At 43.2% G+C, this 21,652-nt stretch overlaps 2 protein-coding genes and 1 long non-coding RNA gene across 4 annotated transcripts in view; 2 read left to right on the top strand and 1 right to left on the bottom strand.

The window, feature by feature from the left end:
• Positions 1-14,490, top strand: part of Ndf (Nucleosome-destabilizing factor) — a 37,481-nt gene extending 22,991 nt beyond the window's left edge. Inside the window, exons 8-10 of the mRNA XM_077408963.1 lie at positions 10,482-10,592; positions 10,716-11,160; positions 11,413-14,490. Coding sequence (XP_077265089.1) covers positions 10,482-10,592; positions 10,716-11,160; positions 11,413-11,612 — 756 coding nt within the window. The 3' untranslated portion in view covers positions 11,613-14,490. The remainder of the gene's footprint in view (positions 1-10,481; positions 10,593-10,715; positions 11,161-11,412) is intronic.
• LOC143899035 (uncharacterized) lies at positions 1,132-6,843 on the bottom strand. The gene is made up of 3 exons (XR_013257357.1): positions 6,732-6,843; positions 3,340-6,665; positions 1,132-3,048 (listed from the first exon to the last, which is right to left on the bottom strand). It is a non-coding gene; the product is annotated as an uncharacterized LOC143899035 (long non-coding RNA).
• Positions 14,491-18,007: 3,517 nt separating the features above from the next.
• The window catches only part of Lilli (AF4/FMR2 family member lilliputian), a 209,824-nt gene continuing 206,179 nt past the window's right edge, over positions 18,008-21,652 (top strand). The window contains exon 1 of one of the 2 annotated variants that reach the window (XM_077408926.1): positions 18,008-18,375. The gene's annotated coding sequence lies outside the window, so the exon portion shown is untranslated. The remainder of the gene's footprint in view (positions 18,376-21,652) is intronic. The other variant, XM_077408929.1, reaches the window with a different exon arrangement.

Here is a 21,652-nt window from a genome sequence, read left to right as displayed (position 1 = left end):
AAGCACGCGAAACACGGACAGCGGCCTCTCGTTAGACAAGGACAGATATAGATATATGACATAGAAAACAGGATTAGAAATGTTGACCGTACCGACGTCGAGGAAAAGTTCAGCCTTCACTTTAGGATCCCCTTAATACAATTTATTAATAACAGTATGATTTTTGAAACAACTGCCTAAGCAGTCCCACAATTATCTTGCGTAATATCGCGAATAGGAACGACGATGCGAATAGCTCGAGGAATTCGTTTCCGAAAGATCGCGCGCGGCTTTTAGCGGCACGCTGCATAATTCATCGAACGTTGAAAAGCACGTTTACCCGAGGCACGAGTACAAGATCAGTTCCCGCGCGTTGTTACGTAACGATAAGTGGAAGTCGGGTGTGGGTATCCTTTCGACGGGGGGAAGGGTGCTTCGAGAAGGAATCGATCGCACCTAGAGCGTCTCATAAAGACTTCGTTGCCGACGATACAATAACCGCCTTCCGGTGGAACAGAATTACGTGCAATAATCGCGCGGATGAGGCATCTCTGCCTCGAAGAATGTTAAACTGCAACTGCAACATAAAGTTACACGCACGTGTATCTCCCGTTTTCCAGTAATTTCTATAAGTACTCGGGATGCGGCGCAAAATGGCCGCGCTCGGGAATTGTAAAAATAAAGGTGGCAGGGTACGAAGTTGTGTCTCTCTCTTCAAAAGACGCGATTTTTCGGTCGCATTAATTTTAGGCGCGTGTCGCCTACTCGTTAACCGCCTACGCTGTTCGCGAAAAAAAAAATATATATGTATACATATATATCAGTTACGTAACGCTCTAAAAGGCGCTGTCAAGCAAGCAGCAGGGAAGGAAGGATTCTCGGTCTTCGTATCAAAGTATGCTCTCTCGCGTAGCGAGAGGAAAGGAAGAGAGGGAATTGTGTGCGTGTCTTCGCTCCTCTTTCTCTTTCTCACGAGCCGATCGTTCGCTTGGGTTCGGGTAGGCATATCGTGCGGATCGTGCCTACCGCCGTGAATATCGTGTTTCCAGCTGCACGAGTGTAACGAGGAGACGCGGTTCTCGCGCGAGCGAGAGAGAGAGATAGAGGGAGGGCGGGAGGGAGGGAGGGAGAGAGACAGGCAGTTTGCCGGAGTCGGGCAGAGTCGAGCGGAGCGGAGCAGCCGAGCAGAGCTCCCGATCAGCTGGGAGCAGCGCGACGTTGCCGGCTCGCGCGCGCGCGTGACCCCCGGCCACCGCGGAGTCCGCGGATCAATAGTCGGCCGATCCGGCAACGCCGCGCGCTACCGTCGACTCTTTATTTAAACGTGCCAGTCGCTCAGCTCGGCGTGCCGCTCCGCCGACCGTTTCCCTGGGTTTCTTCTCTCCCTTCTTGCATTTTGTCGTTCTCCTCCTTCCTCTCCTCCTTCCAACCCTCTCTCTTTCTCTTTCAATGCGTTTCCTCTTCCTTCTCTCTCGGCGCTTCGCACCGGTCGGATTGACATTTTTGAAAGATTGATTCCCGTCCGAATGCGCACGGGGTTCTGAAAGCTCGCTCAAGCTATTGTACTCGCGATTATAAATACTTTGCGCGGGAGGGAAAGGGGGGGGGATCAGGGCCGTAGATCCCAGCCGCGGCCGTTGCACCCGGGTGTTGCTTGAACGGACGTAACTGTTGCGGGTCACATAACGATGTGATAGCTTCATTCTCGAGAAGCGAAGTCTGTTAATTGGCCTATTAATATAAATGTCGATGGAATAATCTGGTTTAAAAAAAATTCACCCAAAATCTGACATTCTTACGTGTTGCGTGGAAAATATTCAATTTCCAAAATTAGATTTTTATAAATTCAATGAGAAAATTATGCAATTGATTTTTGTTTAATTATGTATTTCACGTACGTTAACCACGTGTATCTCTTTTTTTGTCGAGAAATGGCCTGAATGCGAAACCGATATTTCACGCGACCCAGTAGGTATTATATTTATATACGGCCTTATTTTGTGAACGTATAATGTACAACACTGTCGGCGTTTCCACGATTCGTCGCTAAACCGGGAAAGTACACAAAAGCGGGTATTTTTCGACATCGAGCTCCACCGACGACAAAGTTTACGGGCGTTCGCGTTGCTTGCTCAAGAGTCGGCTGTTTGCTCAAGCTTCCGGCTGGCTGGTCGATGATAAGGCAATGGACGCGTGGGAAGGGTTCGCGTTCGCGCGCGAAGGTGAAAACAAGAAAAAGTCTTTCAGAGATCGTGCACTTTCACGCCAATCCGATCGATTGTTCTCGCTCGTGACGACCGCGACGACAAAGGAGATGAACGCGCGCCAGATGATTGCGGCCTCGAGAAAAAAAAAATCAACTTCCTCCGTCCTACAAACGTTATCCCGATGGCCCGTCGCCCGTTCCGTGACCCATTTCCTCCCCCGCGGGGTGGAAAAAGAAGGATACATCCCGCCGCAAATAAACCGTAATCCGCCGCGAGGTCGTTACGAGGATTCTCCAATAAAACGAATTGCGTCGGGCACTCGTTTGCTACTTTTCAGGAATCAAGCCGCGCGCCGGCTCGCTCCACCTACGCACACTCGTTGTTTGCTCCGATAACAAGTTTTTCTTTCATTTCCCTTTTTGCTATAAAATAATTGAATACGGCGCGTATAATTTCAGCAGTTTCTCCGTGTACTCGGCAAAAAGCGAAGAGTTTTTTTCAACAAAAGCCTTCCGCATTTCCTCGAATTCTTCTCTTATCCGCGAAATTGTGTGTTCCAGGCGTTCTTTATTCCCGAAAATTTCGCGGTCGTTGAGTAGTCAACGACCGAACGATTTTGTTCCATCCTTTTGCTGGCTTCGTCGGTTTTGCCGCAGCCATTTGTTCCGGGCTTTCGCAACGCGGCTCGCTAATTACTCCGCTGTTTAACATATACCCCGCTAACGTCCCGCCTCTGTGCATGCTCCCTCCCGTCCACCGTGCGCATTCCTGCCAGACCCGCTGTGGTATCAGCAGAGCTGGGTCAAATGTAATCGCCGGACAAGTTTCCGCTCGGACGTCTGGGGCGGTGTCCGTATGGCGCCTGAAAAGATGAGAAACGTATAATACTTCGCGCGACGATCGACACTTTCGAGACAATGGCGAGGAGATCCGATGTGGGAGAGATGTGCATCTCGACTCGCGCGACTATCGACTTTCGCATAATTATTGCGATGACGCGTTTAATTAATTGTAAGTGCACGGCACGTCATATGCCGGACGAAACAATTTGATTATCGCCGGATCGATATTTATGGGCGCGGAGATATCTATCTGGCCTTTGATAGAGCGCTAAGCGACGCGAGACGAACACCGTAGTAGCATCGAAGATTACCTTCTTGTTGGATTTAATCTTTTAAGTGTTTGCTTTCTTTTATTTAAGAAGATTTTCATCAGCGATATACAGTTTCAATGATTAATATATTCAGGGTTGCCCAATTTTGAAGTCCTTCCCCGCGTCGGAAACGTTCAATCGCAATCGTGTCTGCATTTCAACAATTGCGCGCTCTCAATTTCGCAATCTTTTCAATCGCGGCTGTTCCGCTTTCGTCGTAAACACATGTATATCCCACGGTTGGCGATAGCACGGCGAATGGGTACGGCGATTGCTCCTCGACCTAAAGGAGAAAGCATTATATATTGATGAAGCAGCTCATTTGCAAATTAAAGAAATTGAATTTTCAAGTTTAATCCGTAAGCTTTTCAATCTCGTCGAATCTTTTCACTAAGTATTAGAACGGTTTGCAATATCAGCTTGAATCGAGGGAGGCACCGAAATGTTGCAAGGCAAACGACGCGATAGCGATATAATAGAAGCGTTAAAGTTTGAAACTTTGCAGATATTGCTTCTACTTGTAAAAGTTAAATGAATACGTGATCGGAGTGCTTGAAGATCCAGCGACGTGGATCGATGAGAGACCTTTTCGTGCGTTCGAGATCCGCGACACGGATGAATAAAAGCGTCAATCTCGTTGGCAAAAACCGAGGCAAAAACTGACGAAGAGACGATTGCGCGCGCGATCGCGCGGAGTGTTGCAAATGCATCACAATGGGCGCGACGCGGCAGCAATGGCAAACGGTATTGTCCACTCATCGGCCATTAAAGCGGACGCTAAACTGTCAGTATCAATGTTAGGGCAAGTACAGCTGTGTGTCCACCCACGCGCGTTACGTAGGTCCAAACGTGCGTGGAGCGGAGCATCAGCGAGTATATTCCACTTATTTTGTATAAGGTCACGCGCGTGAAGCGAACTGTATCCGGAGACGTTTGTAATCGTATCTCCTTTCTTAATGCGCGATCTACGTTTGAAAATAAATAACCCTTAACCGCGTGGATACGTACTTTTGTTGTACATTAGCGGACGCGGAGCCTTATGGAATCCTACTTTTAGATATAAAAATACGGAAACAAAAACAATTGCTTTGTACATATATTTGCTGCTGTGTATATTCCTGGATTCTTGTTTGCAGTAGTGTGTTTTTAGATAAAACTTGATCCTGTAGAAATTTGACGGAATTTCCACAATTAAGAGTTAAAAATGTCATACATGTAATATAAAAAACAGATATAAATCGCTTTTATATGCTGCTAATAAGAATATAATCAAATAGGTCGAGAGTGAAAGGGAAATGCAAAAAATGCAAAACAAGAGAAAATCTTCTATGCTTAATTAGCATCATTGTTTATTGACCTATTCACTCCAACGTGTTTTCCGCCCTTTTTAATCCTCGCATCATAACTCACGAACGAATCGACGAAATTTAATGTTCCAAAGCGCAAATTAAAGCTAAAAGTAGTAGCTTTAATTTGCGCTTTGGAACATTAAATTTCGTCGATTCGTTCGTGAGTTATGATGCGAGGATTAGAAACCCGTTGGTACACGAAAGGGCTGGGTTGAAATGAATAGGGTTAATTTGAGCCATAATCGCGTAGGCAGAGCGAACATTTATAGACGTAAATGCGCAAGATAATTTTCCATCGCATGAATCTCGTGGAAATTAAGTTAATAAATCAACTCCTCCATAGCGCAAAGTATCATGTAAAGTAGTCACACGATCGCTATCCCATTTAATATCGTTTCTACTGCACACACACACACATACACATTTAACTTTATTGAACGCTTTATTAAATGTTTCATTTCTATAGGACGTTTTATGTGAAACTACCACTTTGAATATTTCTTTTATGCTTTTCGAGATAGCAGAAGAGACGATTGCGTTGTCGCGCCTCTTAAAATTCGGAAGAAGCAAAGGGAGTTCGTCTTTCTTGACAGATCGCATAACTGGAGCCTGAAAAATATTGACTACACGTTCAATCGTTATCCATCGCATCGACGACGAGGTTCGAGGTTCGAGGAGAGCGCGTTATTGCATCAACATGTGTGTGCTATCGAGCATTGCTGACTTAATTCCGCGATACGTCAGAGCTATTGCGTTGCGATTATTGCGCGAGTTAAACCAGAATCGATGTCGCGAGACATATGTTATTGCGACGCGAAGTGCAAACGTGCGCACGTGCGCGTCGCGTTCCTCCTGGAAACCGTTGGATTCCTTCCATCATGGAAGCCGCACGGAGCTGGCCAAGCTGGTTCAAGGTCGTCGCGTGGCACACACATGCGAGCACACATGCACACACACACACACGCATCTCGCACGCAGAATTGCCGGGACTTGTCGCGACCGCCTCTCCCTTCCGTCGATCCTGTTTTACTTATTTGACGATTTGATCGCGAGATCACCTGGAGACACATATACCCGCTTTTCCTAACGTTCCGCGCCGCGAGATTGGAATTTTCGCGTTAGACGGATGAACGCATGTGTGTGTTGGACATAAATGTTCCAACTAGTGCTCGATAACGAATTCTAAAGGTTACTATACGTCAAATTATTTCATTATGAAAACATAAGCGTACTTGAGCATACCTAACTCGATATCTATAATTCGATATCAAGTTTTTAGCTGAATGTGTGATGGATATTTTATCGATCAAAGCACTTTAGATTGTATTTATGCAATTGCAGGTCTTTACGTAGCAATCTCTATGTAGAGTACAGTAACGCAGAGGAGTACAAGCAACACCGAATTCGATGTGGAATTCGCAGATGCATCGTGAAAATTAAATGAGATTTAAAATTGAGAATAAAAATAAAAATGAAATTCACAGAAACTTGACACTTTACTCTTAATTTTTTCTTTACAACTTATATATTATGTATTGTTTCAATATACATATATTATCTTCTATCATTTTTATCTTGACTTATCGCACACGTCGAATTGATTAGATATCTTAATTCTCGTATTATATTTAAACACATTTAAATCACTATCAAGGAAATTCAATTTGTGCAGCTGTTGCTTGAAGAACGGTTCTATCGGATTGCCGGTTGATTTATTGACGAGGATCTATGGAATTAGCGGGAGAACGGCTCTCCCCTGTCGCTGCGGTCCTAAAATAACGAGAGTTCAACGGTAGTACATTTAAATGACGCTGTTTTCGTCGCGTCAAACGAATCTATACGCACTTCTCCTAACCGCACCGAATTAATCCGGGAACCCCGGTCGAGGATATTTGTTCCTTCGGAATGTTTTCGAGAGTCATGTGATAAGCATCTTCGGTGGCGACGTTGCCAGGCGATCGATACTTCGCCAAGAAGCTAATGATTAAATTTAATTTAGTAAGAAACTTCTCCTTTCCGTTCCAATCGAATTTCACCGCTTACACTTAGCTGATGATATGTGCACGTGTCTTGGAACAAACGCTGCAAAATGCTGCAATTCTTGAGTCAACCCGGAATCGAGTGTCCCTCGCAAAAATGAGGCAAAAATAAGGCATCATTTTCGTTTCGTAATATTGAGCAGGAAACGTCTTTGAGGAATATGGAAAATATATAAACATACTTATTATATTATCTAAATTTAAGGAATTTGAGAAATAACTCGTCAGTCTCTTGCTCGGTTTGGAAAACTCGTCGGTATCTTCGTCGAGGAAGCGCCGGTTCTAAATCCTTGGAAGGATCTCCATGGAATACGCGGAGTGTCTGCGTCCGGAGACACCCTGTGTAAGTGTATTTGATTTTGATGCGCAATTGAAGATGCACGCGTGAGATCGCTTTACGACGCTGCGTCGTAATACGCGTCACGCGGGAAGAAAAGAAACGAGGCGACGACGGTTCTTTGACCATTAATCGCTTAGCACGATTCTCGCCTAGCTCATTCAGCGCCGCTTCCGTCTTCGGCACAATGGCGGCGAACGAAGGTCGAGCCGTGCCTCCGTTCCGTATACGCGACCATGTAATAAATTTTCCAACGCAAGCGCGTCGTGTTACATCGCGCAACGAGCCCGATGAGCGGGAGTAAAAATATACGTCGAGGCGATCGGAATTAACTCAATTCCCGATTCCGCAGTCGTGGAATGCCTCCTATTGAAATAAAAATGAGACATTCTCTCTCGAGACTGATGAATCGCGTGAAATTACGCGTCGTCCTCGAATGCCCTCGGTTGTCCTTCTGTCGCTCTGCACGTCTATAATCTTGCGGATTATATACATATAATTTGTAATCCTTTCTCTCTTTCGTTTCACAATGGAATTCCTCGCGTCGGTGGATGCGTTGGAAATCGTTCGGAAAGCTTCCAGAGTTTTAGAAGTGGGGGTTAGGATTAACCCTTTGCAAGTCGAGCTGGACTCGACGTAATACTCTGCCTTTCGCATAGTTCTCTGATGGTTCGAGTCGATGCATGATATAATCGTCAAACTACATTTCTGAGATCTCTAGAAATTCTTTTAAATAATCAAAATTCTTGAATTTATATTATACTTTGATTGGATTTAAAAAAAAAAAAATTAATTCTCGCTTATCTGGGAGAAATAAATTGGGGCCTGCAAAAGGATCAAATCGGTTAAACTATGTTTCTGAAATCTCCATAAATTCCTTACAATAATTCTTCGATTCATATTATACCCGCTAATTAGATGGAAAACGAAATATTTGCGTCTCGCTCATTTGCGAGAAATAAAATTTGGACCGCGAAAGGATTGAGTCGAGCTCGAAATTCTTCTTTCGTTATTTCTACGCGTCGACGAGATCGGCGGGAATGCCAAATGCGTACGTTGAACGTAATTCTCGAAGTAGACCGCGACGATGGGGGTGTTACCGCGCGAGAAATTAGCTTCCCGACGTGGAAGAGGAACTCGCCGCCACGACGAGAGCGGACGAAGCGTACGTGACTTCGAAGAGACTCGGTCGTGCGTCGAATTTAATCTAATCAAACGATCGTTCACGTTTACAAGGTCGTAAGCTCGCGAATTGACACGATCCATCTTCTTTCTCGGCCACCGAGAAGCTCGACGCTCCGTCTCTCCCTCCCTCTCCGTCTCTCTTTTTTTTTCTTTCTTTTCTTCTCAAACAATGCTTTGTGCCGGGACTGCCGGGGATGAGATAGAGACTCGTAGATAAGACACGTTCGTGCATACATACAAGAATTGTATGTTTATCAGCGACAACAAACATATCCTGGTCTGGTTTGTCTTACGCTCTCTCTTTGTTCCGATATTATATAAGTTTCATCAAATCTGAAGGAAATTGATATATCCGACATGCAATCTATGATGTTATTTAATGTACGTTGAACACCGAGCCCCGTGTTTCGATACGGCATGCGATAGGATAGGACGCGTATTTGATACGCGAGCTGAGTCACCGGAAAGAGGAACCGCTCGAGTACCTTATGCGGCTTGGAAGGCGCAAGGAAAATGCGTGGAGCATACAATTCGGATGGCTCGGAGAAAGCCGAACGTTAGGAACGTTATTTCTGTCTCCCGAGAGAACAGCAAGCCCGAAATGTCAGTGACACGCATAAAATTATACTTTTCGTACATCGAAGGATCATATATCATTCTTGTGCTCAATCCATGCACAATTGTCTCGAGGTAGCTTCGAAACGAGAAACTTTAAACCGAAGGATGGAATCTTCTTTCACGAAGTTGTTGGGGGTCGTCAGGAACGTTTCTCGGAGAAACCTTCAAGTGCTTTGTCACCTTCATTCATCTGATTCATCTGACTTCGGTTCCGGGAAAGATGCCCTAATATTCCGGAACGGAATCGTTCTGTACAACTCGTATTGCGGCAACTCGACGTCGAAAGTTCATTTCTCGGCCTTTGCCGAGTCGAGTCGAGTCGCAGCAATATGGTGTGGCGAGCACGTTGCGAGAGACATGGCGTCAATCGTCGACGCGCTAGAAAGACCCCCGGCGAGCGGTTACTTGAGTTGCGGTTGCCGGCCGGAGCTCGGCCGGCTCGGCCTGTAAATTTTGCAGATGCTAACGAGAGCTCGTCGCATCGTATCGACTTTGGGGTGGGGAAAAATGCATCGTGGCGGTAGCCACGTGACGAGATCAATTCGCGAGACACGGCTAGTCGCGTTGTTGTCGACTCGATCGCCGACGACGCCGACCTCGTCCCCGATGAAAATCCACCTAGGAGATCGCCGATCGCCTACGCAATAAACAGCCGCACCCTGAATCAAGTTTATCATAGGAGGCGCGCGCGAGAAAATTCTCGAAGACGCTCGGGCACGCGGAGAGCTAGAACGGAGAGCCGACACGCGTGGCTCGTCCGCCATTTTCCGTTACAATTCGAGATTTTATGGGACGAAGCGTCGCGAGGCGGGAATTCCCGCCGGAGATCACGCCTCGCCCGCGAATCCCCCGGGATCCTCGTCGGAATTCCGTCGAGAAATTCCGCACGGCAATTCGCGACGGGTTCTCTCCCGGGATTCTGAAAAAAAAAGTCGCATCTCTCGGCCGCAATGGCGTCGTTTGCTGATGTGGCCGGCGTGCCCGAGAAAACGATTGCCCGTTACGGCATGTGCGACGAACGGAACGACGCGAATGGAGCGCGGTTGTACGTGGTGCCATCTGTCGGCGGCAGGTGATACTAAACATGACTGCGCCGCGTCGCGTTGGATGGCGCCATGATACTGAATTTAATTCGAAACGTCCGCATGATTGTACAAAATCGATTATTTCTTTATAAATAAATAAATAAATAAATAAAAATATATACGTACAATTGCTAATTATTGTGTAATATAGATAAATATTAGTTGTATACAATTATATATATATATATAAATTGCATATATTAAATATATAAAATTACATGAATATAAATTGTAATTAGATACAAAAATATTTAAAAATAATATTTTAATTCCTTGTGCCATAAATATTAGGAAAAACTTGTATAATTAATTACAGCTAATGAACATAAAGGAAACAGCGAATTTTCGAATATTTACGATAAAAGCTCTCTAAACTTGATATAATTTTATTTCAATTCCTCAATCTCTGTTCGTATTTTAGTTTTCCAAATGGTTCTTTAAAATTTTCGCAAACTGGAGATTTTGAAAAAGAAGGATGATCGAGAGATCAATAAAGATCTAATTTGCACGTTATGTATTTTTTTTGCAGTGCACGGATTTTGTGAAGGCAGGAGCGGAGCAAGGATTGACGCCATCCGATGTCGTCCTGGCCGCCGATATCACTTTCTCGTGCGTGGCTGACCCTCAAGCTGCTAAAGATGTAAGTATTCGAAAAGTTAAAATATTACTCTCTAAAGATAATCTATCTTATCCTCCAACATAGCTCTGCTAAGAACTGTGCGGGAATATGTGCGGAATTTGTCACGTTAAAACTGTTTTTCAGATGGTTTTTGGTAACTGCGGTGTCTTGACGGAGATATCACCCGACAAGAGCTACGTCGAAATGACCGGTATTGACGCGGAGACGTCTCAGGACATCGCCGAGGCGATAAACGGCAAGGGTGGTCGTTATCTCGAGGCACAGGTGCAAGGGAGCAAAACGCAAGCGCAAGAAGGCACTCTGGTCATCCTTGCCGCTGGAGATCGGTCGCTCTTTGACGAATGCCAATCCTGCTTCGAGGCAATGGGCAAGAACAGCTTCTACCTCGGCGAAGTCGGCAATGCTTCCAAGATGAATCTTGTACTTCAGCTAATGGCTGGTGTCACTCTGGCAGCTCTGGCCGAGAGCATGGCACTCGCGGATCGCGCTGGACTCCAGCAAAAAGACGTTCTGGAGGTTCTGGAATTGACATCTCTGGCGTGTCCGGCAATTCTTGAGAAGGGCAAAGGTAGACGTCGATTTGTATCGGCCAGTTGTTTCTTCCACGTCTGCGTTAATCCTCATTTGACTCGACACAACGATAATGCACTTTCTAGTAATTTAAATAATAAAGATTCTATCTGTAATAACTTTATTATTTTAATTATAACAATAATATAATTTTAACGATGCTACATATCCCTTCTTTACCAAACTGATTGAGGATTAAGAGTATACGTATCGAACTGGTAATTAACATTACTCTGATTTTGCTTCGCAGCGATTATTGAAGGCGGTTTCCCTACTCAGTTACCGCTGCAACATATGCAGAAGGACCTGCGACTGTCGTTAGGCATGAGCGACCAGTTGGAGCAACCTTTGCCGCTTGCTGCCGCGGCGAATGAAGTATACAAGCACGCAAAGCGTCTTGGATACGGCGAACACGACGCCTCGGCCGTTTATATTAGGGCTAGGTTCTAACGCAGCATGCGCTTCGTGTTGTTGTCACCGAGCTTCTTCATATTTATTGCGATACCTGACGTTGTTTCCCGCCGCTAAGAAAAAGAGAGAAAAAGAGGGAGAAAAAGAGAGAGAAAGAGAGACAGAGAAAGAGAAAGGAGAGTACATATTACTGTATACATAAAAAATATATTCGTATATTTTTGGTTTGATATAGGTTGACGATTTCGAAAGATATACACGCCGTGTAAACATCTGTGAGGTTTTACGGAAGTAGAGAATTGAAGTTAAGGCAACGAGGAAACAAAAACGCGGTAGCAAATCGCAGAAGAGCTTTGTCGACGCGCGTCGCGAAGAAAAATGTTAACAACGATTTGGAAAAAAATTTTTTTAAATTAATTTCTCACACTATATGACAATGATTTGGATTATCAACTATGGCAATATTCTTTTTTTCTGATATCAAAGCGATAGCTTTCCGTGCGCATGTCGATGAAGGGAATATTTTTCTTCGCACGCGGACGGAGGATTAGCGTCGGTTTGATTAACAGTCGAGCTCCCCAGTCGCGTTTCGGTTTCGATCGCGCGCAAGACGCCCACCTAACTCGGTTTCGAGAGATTCGGGACGTGTCGAAAGAAAAAAAAATGTGCCTTACGATACCGATTGAGGGAAAAGGCTTGGAAAAAAAAAGTTGCGCGAGATAGCCGCATTGAAAGCGGTTCATGATAAACGATCACACTGTATCGGCGTGAGATTATGTCAACGACAGGGAGATTGACGAGCTCGATCACGACGGTGACGGTCACAAACGTTAATGACAGTAGCCACGGAGAAGTGTAGAGACGACCGCACGTTTTACGTGGTGCAAGTGTAAAGTTAAAATTACGCGAATATCTTAGAAGCCTTTGCCAATCCGGAGCGATAACAGCAAGGGGTTGACGACTGATCCTTCCTTGCATACCTTCGTCTTCTTTATGATCTAAAGGATAGCTTTTAATGGACTATTTTGTAGACGCACTTTTATTTTCATAGCTTTCTCGAGTTTGTATGTCACACTTTGTACAACGAACAGACGCACATATATTATCTTGCGCTGTTTATTAGTAAATTTAGCAGATCTAACTAAAGGATTAGTTATTTTTCTGGAGATTTATCGGCAAACTCACATGACAGTACCGTCATCAATTCGTCCGTGCAGAAAAAATTTTTAATGAAATCGTAAAGTTCGACGTTTGAATTGGAAAAAAGGAAAGATATTAACGCTCGCATTAACTTGGTTCACTTTTGCCGACGCTGCTGTTAATCGACAAGCTGACGTGCAGCGCATTATAAATTAATGAAGATTCAGAGGGACTGAGGAGAATGTTATTTAGAATAGATATATGTGTATATTATATGTTGCGTTTTCTTATCTCCTTAACAACGTTAACGATATCAGCTTTCCTCGAAGGCCTGGCCTTAAAAGCAGTAGTAGAAATTGAAACTGTACGTCCGCAGATATTTTGTACTTTTAGTCATTCCACAGTTTTGAAAAGGAAAGTTTCAAACTTAAAAGTCACAAGCCGAGCATGATAAAATCTGAATAAAAAAGTACACACTGATGAATGATTTTTGCGGGTCACTTTCCCAAAACTTTCCCTGACGTAATTCGTTAAGTATACCGAAATTTGTCTACAAAAGCGAGTCGCGTGTTCGACGGACGTCGAATTCTCGGAACGGTTCGCGATAACGTACTCCACTACCGCGTGCGAGTCACATGATCGCATGATCTCCGCGAGAAGAGAATCCTGAGGGGAGAGATGAATGAGCGAAGGAAGCGTTTTCTCGTTTTCCCAGGAATATGATCTCGTGGGCGACGCGCGTCGAAATCGAGAGTGACTGCAGGATCGCGAATTGGCCTGCGTGGGAGACTTGGTCGAGGAACCGAAAGAAGAAAAAGATGCATGAATTTTCCCCCGATGTGTAAGAAAATATCGTCGGCGTTTTAAGATGCATGAAAATCCGCAGAGAGAGAATTTCTTCACGTCGAAATAAATTTGCGCCATTTCTATAGAATTTTTTATCTTTTCCCTGCCAAATTATCGCAGACTTTTTGTGAGAGTTCTTGAACATTGATTTTACAGAGCTCAGGCGATGCCCGATAGAAATGCGTGAAGAACTTCCTAAACTTTTGTCTCTGATATATTTTTTTTTAGATTAAAAACTGCAAGTTTTTACGTTCAGCGTTTAACTATGATTTTTGTCGGAGAAAGTATTTAGAGAAATGATTAAAAAACATGAAGAAATTTTTTTTTGGCGGAGAACCCAAGCGAGATTATTTCCGCGTCGAAGAGTCAACTTTTTTTAAATGTAGTTTCCATTTCTCTTCAGGCGGCAATTCTTTCAGACCACCTGCACTCTTATCTACAGATATTCCTCGAAATCGAATGGATAATCGCGTCATTCACGCGGCACAGATCTCGAATTTATGTAAGCGCATGCGGGAAATTGCGTAGCGTATAGCTGAAATAACAGTGGCTCGGCGCCATATCACGTGCGACAATGTAATTAGACAACATACACAGTTGACAGTTAAATAATAACATCGCAATGACACATTGTATATGTGTATGAACCTGCAACCTGTGGGGCGGAGATAGAACGAGGAAATATTATATTCTACTGCATTAAAAAAAAAGCATAAAAAAGGATATATTATTAGTAAATATTAAGTTTACTAAAGAAAAAAAAACAAGCAGAAATCGAAGGAGAAGGAGCAGAGTAATGTGGGAGTAATTAGTGTGAGTGCGAGCGAATGAATGAGGGTATACGTTATGCGCGTTACGTCGGCAACAGACGTTATATGTTTTGTCACGGATACACAATGGTTTTTAAATAAATATCTATTTGACCTATGAATTTTATCTGTCCTGCCCCTGAATATGTGTCATACTTTTCTTTAAGTGACGACTCCGTCGTTTGCTTCGTTTACTTGAATAATTTGATTTATATCAGGCGTTGTCCTTCGGACTTTTGTTCTTCAATTAATTCAGCAAATATGTATCGATTTTAAATGAAACGTTCAGTCTAATACACCTTTATTTTGGATTTTCTAGATATGTCTTATATAAATTTTTTCGACTACCGTACGTTTTTAATTTTCATGTTCTCAGGATAAATTGTATTTTATATTTCTATCTTCTAATTATATATATATTAGAATCTAATAGTAGCAATAAGAAAAGGCGGACATTTGGTAAAACAATCGTCTGAGGCTTAAGACTTGTTGTATCTCTTTACCTTCTACCTTGTTTATTGTGAAAACGCTTGAGCTAGATATCTAGGTAAGTGAATAAAGCGCCTTAGCTTGCTAAAGTTCAGAAGTACTTCTCGAGCGAATTTAGACTTGTTTTAGTTAATGTACGCCATTTTAACGGTTGACCTACATTTATTTTAATTAAAATTTGTAAAGAAAACGGATATACAGGTATTTATGTTATAATATCGCAGAGCGGATCTAAAAATACAAATTAAAAAATAATAGTGGAGCGTTAATGACCACACATTTTTTGTCGTAGGCAAGTTCGAAAAATAATTGTCTCAAAATTATTCTTCTGTAAGAATCTACTGAAAATGCGCTGCGAATAGCCAAGTTATGCTTAGCGTTTGGACATTTGCAACGGCAGAACGATTCCCTGCTTGAACCTGCAATTATTCGGATCTTTTGATGTTATAGATTAGGTATATAATTTGATTTGATTCGATTGATGGATCTGAATGAAATATGAATTCTAATGAAATATTTATAAAAAAAAGCTAGAAAAAAAAACAAAAGCTTGTTATTTTTGTTTGCGGTTTCGATATATTACTCTTTCACTCCCTCGAGTCTTCCTTTGTTCGAACTGTCCGAAGAATCAACCATCGATTGTGTTGATTGTTCATTCCGTTCGAAAAACAAAAACTGCTCAAATTTAAAGCTCGAATTGTTTCGAACAATACGAAATATTTTAATAGTATATTCTGGAAATTAAAATAACAATTCTGAAGAATAACGAGGACAGAGAGAAATTAAATGGATTTAATAGGACTTTTGGATTGCGATGAATTTTATAATATTGATGCTATTAAAATATTATGATTGCAAAACGGTCTATTTGGTTTTAGAAAGACATGGATTAGAGAATGTAGTAATGATAAGTCTCTTGACTCTAAATAAAGCAATAAATATTAAGTAACGCAATTGATTATTTCGTTATTCAAAGGCTATCTGAAGTCTGAGAATTTCTCTTAATTTTCTACCGTAAAGTAATCGGATTTAATATCTCTGAACGCTGAGATTATTTTATTAGACATTGTACGAATATTTAAAAAAATCTACATATTTCAATGTGTTCGTCGATGGTAACAATTTCCGTTTCAAAAGATATACATATATGGCAATTTTGAATTTTTGCAATAATTTTTTACTTAGAGGCTACACGCACAAGTTGCCACATCTAAATATTGCTTTCTTTAATCAATTTATAATGCAAAAGTTCCGTTATATTGTTTCCCTCAACTTCCCTATTCTGAAGAAATAAAAATTAAGTACACCTGGCCGACAGAGGGTTGGGCATTTATGCATAAAATATAATAATTTGCATGTATACAATGTAAACTATGTATATAACGTCAGGTAAACAATGAGTGCGTCACGGAGCATTCATATTTCACCAGAAATATCGGAAATTTGTTTTGTTTGCAATTTTAATTTTAGTTACTATATTACTTAGTTTGAGCACACGTTTTAACGTGCCACGAAAAATTAACAGAGCAGATCAGCGTAAATAATATTTCTATATATTAGTATCATATGTATTTTTATATCACTCTACAGTTAATTAATAAATAAATTATAACTGAAATGAATCTAATTTAATCCAGTCTAAAGTATTTTTATTTTTTAGGACTGTTTGTAAAAATACAATTAAAAAATCAATTAATCAGTTAATTTATAATAATCTACATTAATTAAAGAGTAATGTACGTGATTAATAGGCCAACTAAATAAAAAGATATTCTCTAACCAGAAAAGAAATTTAATTATGTATACGCGCGTTTTACACACATCGCTTTTAATTAATTGTCTACATGAAAGAGATTCGAGTAAACCTAACGTAAACAATATGTAAACAATCCATGTAGATGCAATTTTGAAAGAGTGACCTCAAAATCAGTGGTTTTTTTGCCTATTTTTGGCCCAGCGATATTAGAACTGAATTGCGTATCAAATGATACCTTATGACGAGACATCGATCACAAAAAATTTTTAAGTTGAGGTGAGAATTGGGTTCTCAAGTAAAATTTTTTTATTAAGCGGTATCCATAATTAATGTAGAGAATCTAAGCCGATTTTTAGTACTTTTTGAATTAAAAAAAAACCCAAATTTGAGAAAGTTATAGCTTTCTAAAGTTTCTTTGATGACGGCAACTTCAAAAGATTTCGCAACAACATTATGACGTCACGCACATTTTCGTGTACTATATTTTCTTCAATTTTGAAGATATTGCAAAAATTCAAAAAGTTTACAAAGAAAGTATGCCATGATCTATCAAAATATACTGTTAGGTAAAAGTCGGTTGAAGACCGAATTGATTCCAGATGAGATATGGGAGGTCAAAGTAATCAAAATTCATGAACTCGTCAGCCCGTACGCTTTAAAGCATCAATTTTTCTTTCAGTCCGATAATTTAAAACTTCGTACCCGGGGGTTTTGATAGCTGCTGACAATGAATTTGAAGTCAGATTTTTAAAATTCACAATGGCCGATTTAATATGACGAACCATGTATTTAAAAAATGTTTCGATTTTTTTTTCTCGACAAGTAAATCGATCCATAAGTACGTGTGAAAAATCTGACTTCAAATTCATTGTCAGCAGCTAGCAAAACCCCCGGCTGACGATTTAATGAACTTTGACTACTTTGACCTCCCATATCTCTGGAATCAATTCTCACCTCAACTTAAAAATTTTTTGTGACCGATGTCTCGTCATCATTTGACACACAATTCAGTTCCAATATCGTGGGACCAAAAATAGCCGATTTTTGGGGTCACTCTTTGCAGCACAACCCTGGTTGCAAGTAGACAATCCTCGGCTCGATTTACACGCACGCGCGTACATGTGTCAACGTTAAGAGAAGCGACAGAACCGCCTCCGTCAATACACACTTACGCGCGGCGAGGAAGGGACGAGGAGAATAGTGGGGACACAGAGCAGTGCCAGCGGATTGGAAGGGGGAGGGGAGAGGGGAGGAGAGACGGGCAGGCAGTGACGTACGTACAAGCGGACGAGAGGGAAGGGACGCTCACTGCCGTCAGATGACACCTGTGGCTCGACCCCCACGATCAGTACAGCCGCGACTCTGCACGCGTTGCTCCGCCGTGTTGTTTTTACGTGCCCTCGCTCGCGCGCGTGCGCGCGCACACGCTCGCTCACCGCTCGCTCGTGTTGTCGCGCACACCTGGTCACACACGCACGCACACACACACACACACACGCGTAACACACGCGCGCGTAGTACGCCCGATAAGCGAGAGAGCGTCGCGCGCGTACGCACGCACGCACACGCGCTCATCGATCGCGTGCGTACACGCGTGGTAGTAAAACTACCTATAGCGACGAAACGCGGGGTGCACGTGTCGCGTCGTGCATTTTGTTCGCCCCACGTGCACGATTGTCAGCGAGCCGCGGTCATGTAGCCGCCGCGCTCGAGGAGAGAGAGTTCAGGACGGAGCGGAGAGGAAAAGAAAAGGAAAAAAACGGTATTTGTCTCTCAAAATGTTACACACGTATATTGCCGCGCAGCGCCGCAGCGCTCGAGCGCGAGGGACCCGGCCGCGGCGCGGCGGCGCTCCCGATTTCCCCGAGTTCGGAATTTTTCGGTGCCACGCGCGAAGGCGGCCCCTGGCACATTCGTTCGTCGCGCGCGCGGTACGCGAGCCAAAAAATCCTTCCCTCGTCCGCCCGCGTGCCCCCTGACACGGACAAACACGCACGTGTGCCAGAGCAATGTCGGTGCGTGCGGCCGGAGCGACTCCGGATTGAGAGCGATCGATGACGTCATATATAGGTTCCCCACGTTCGAGTCCGAAGTTTGGGGAATCCGGTTTCGATATCTTCTTCAGGAACGCAAATTGAATTGCACCTCGATCGAAATTAGCTAACAACGTCGCGAATAATGAATGGAACGAATCCATCGTTCGTTCGCATCGGGGCCCGTTCCCACCGTCGCCGCGAATAAAAGGGGGTCACTTATTTTGCGTTAAGTACGCGTGGCATCGGAACGTCGATCTCGTCGCGCGAAGGATCTACACTATTTACAGCGTGCAAATTCAACCGTCGAGATTCGGGCTGCGGCACGTAGAAAAACTTAATCGCGAAGCAAAATGACCAATGAGTAAGTGGCTATTTTAAGTTTTCGAGAATACTCGACTGCGGTCGGTTGATTTGCTTACCGCTTCAGTTTTCCTACGCGTGTCAGGGCCCTTTACTCGCCCCTCGCCCCTCGTGCCTGTGCCCGCGCGGCCGCTCCGTCGACGACCGATGCGACGTCCGTCGTCCGTCACGACACGACCGTCGTCACGTTATCTCGCGGGGGCCCGAAAGCGGGCGATCGGTCGCGGATACGCCGCGCCGAGCCGAGGCCGAGATCGACGCGGTGGCGGCATGTAGATCCTAGGAACAAGGTCGTCGCGATGTGGAGCGTTACTTTCTAGACGGCGCGGCGTTTCCGACGCAACCGAGAATTATCGAGAATACACACCGCCGCGCCGCGCGTCGTTCCCACCCAGAATCCGCGGGTGGGATATTAATAATAGAGAAAACTTATCCGTTGAATATATACAATAATCGTTTTCCGGCTCCTCGAATTGGCTATACCTGGAGCAGCCTGAGAAATTAATATAGGGATTCTGACGTAATATTGATTTAATCTGTGTCAGCATCAGCGAAGATCCTTAGGTCGAGTTTAGTTTATATATTCGTTATTTTTTTAGAGCAAAGATTTTTTATTCGACTAACTAGCTCTATCTTTATTAATTATAATCGTCACGACCATGGGTTTCGGTCCTTCTCGATCGATAAAATCATCGTAAAGAATTTATAGCGAAAAATGTAAATAATAAAGCGCTTTTTATTCAAGATTTTTCGGAAATTGTGCTCATCAAGTAAATGCCAGGCCTTCGGCTGCGGACGGCGTTGAGCGAAATGCCGACAAAGATCATACATATAGAATTATCTTTTTCGAAAGCCGTTTTAATCAAATAAGAGATGTATATATTTATCTTGGATCTTTTATCGGTTCTTTTGCGATATCCGGCGTACGATCATCAGCGATAATCGCGACGTTTCTCGCGGGTATAAAAAGAACCGGGTGAAATTCCAGCCGAACGAGCGAGTTCAGACACGCGCCTGTCGATTTACGAGGCCGTCATCTTTCTGCCGATTAAATACGGAAATAAATCGGGGCAATCGTATCGCAATTTGCGTTGCGGAGTCCGGAGTCGCGCGCCGCTGGCTGCCTCGTTGATAATTCCAGCTTCGCGCGTCCGCGATTGAAGGGTCAAGGCATCTCCTCCCCGTCGCCTCTCTCGCGCGCGCACAGTGGCGCGCACACCTTTATCTCACCCATATCTCGCGCGATAGGCGTGTCGTTTTCGTAATACGCGCATCCTCGCCTTTTATTCTCGCGGCGCGGCGAGAAAACGGAGCGCGGCCCGCATGCCCGCCAATGCGAGACGGAGGCGCGTTTCGCCGGCGAAGAGAGACACGCGGAAGACGACTTCGGAAATCCCGTTCTCGGCGCGCCGCGGCGGCTCTCATCTGCATGGCGTCTCGAAACGGCCCCCGGCGTCGATTACCGATCGATATACCACCTCGTCCCGGTCCCGGCGGAATCGTACGGGGCCGAATCGTGAGACGGGAGGAAAAAAAAAGAGCGGAGCGGAGCGGATTCCGCGCGCGCGACTTCTCGCATCGACTTCCATCTCGAGAATCGTTGCAACTCCGCGGCACCATGCAAAACCGTATAGCGTTTCTAATTCTCGAATTCCGGGGCTGTCCTGGACAAACGTTTCACTCATTCTGATCCTTCGGCCAGTTCGGATACTCGATTTTCATCCTCGAAAGTGATCGTTGCGCGGATCTGTGATTTTTGATGACGTTAAATATTCGGATGTAACCAAGACTGTCTGACATCTAATCTCACTGTCACATATGCTTTCGAAGCTTAGCTTTCGAAAAGTTTTTCATTGCTTGCTAAAAACTGCCGGCTTTCCTACATTTTTCTTAAGGAAAGATTGACCATTCTTTCTGCAATACAAATTTCACATTTAACGAAGACTTGTCTTGGTAATGATCAAAAAATCTCTTAAATAATATTAAATAGGTATACATAATCTTGAGATGTCGTTGAGATTGATTAATCAAGTTTTGAACTTTTTTGAACGTGAAACGTTTTGTCTTATAAACGCTGAATTTTGAAAAATTTTTAGCTTTTTAGATTTTTTCGTGCAATGTGCTGTCGTTTTCGAAATTGTTTTCATGAATTTTTTAAATTTGTGCGGATTTTTAAAAGACTGGCTGGAGTACTACTTGGAACAGAAATCTGTTCAGAGCGTATATTCGGCATAAACAATTTTCATAATATTTAAGAAGAGTCTTCGTTTACATACGATTGTTTACGGAAATAATCCAACACTTTGAAAACTATACAACATTTTTTGATAATAAGGAGAGCAGTTAAATGCGTTTAAAAAATTTGTGTGTGACTGTAACGTTCATTTTTACCAATGCAGATTAACTTTAATCTCAGTTTAACTTACTTTTCATCTTTTTCCAGTTCTAAGAATTAGAACAAGATAAAAAGTAAGTTAAACCGAGATTAAAGTTAATCTGCATTGGTAGAAATGGACATTAGCAGAATCCATGAGCTATTAAACGAATTATTACTTTTATTGTTACTCTTATATTCATTATTATTTTTTATTACTCTTTCTCTAAAATAAATGGAATAGGTACAAAGTGAATTCTCTCGATGTG

The sequence above is a fragment of the Temnothorax americanus genome, unplaced genomic scaffold (genome assembly GCF_048541705.1).
Source record: "Temnothorax americanus isolate GAGA-0224 unplaced genomic scaffold, ASM4854170v1 Scaffold25, whole genome shotgun sequence".
In the NCBI taxonomy this organism is placed as follows: Eukaryota; Metazoa; Arthropoda; class Insecta; order Hymenoptera; family Formicidae; genus Temnothorax; species Temnothorax americanus.
This window is presented reverse-complemented; position numbering and strand designations above follow the sequence as displayed.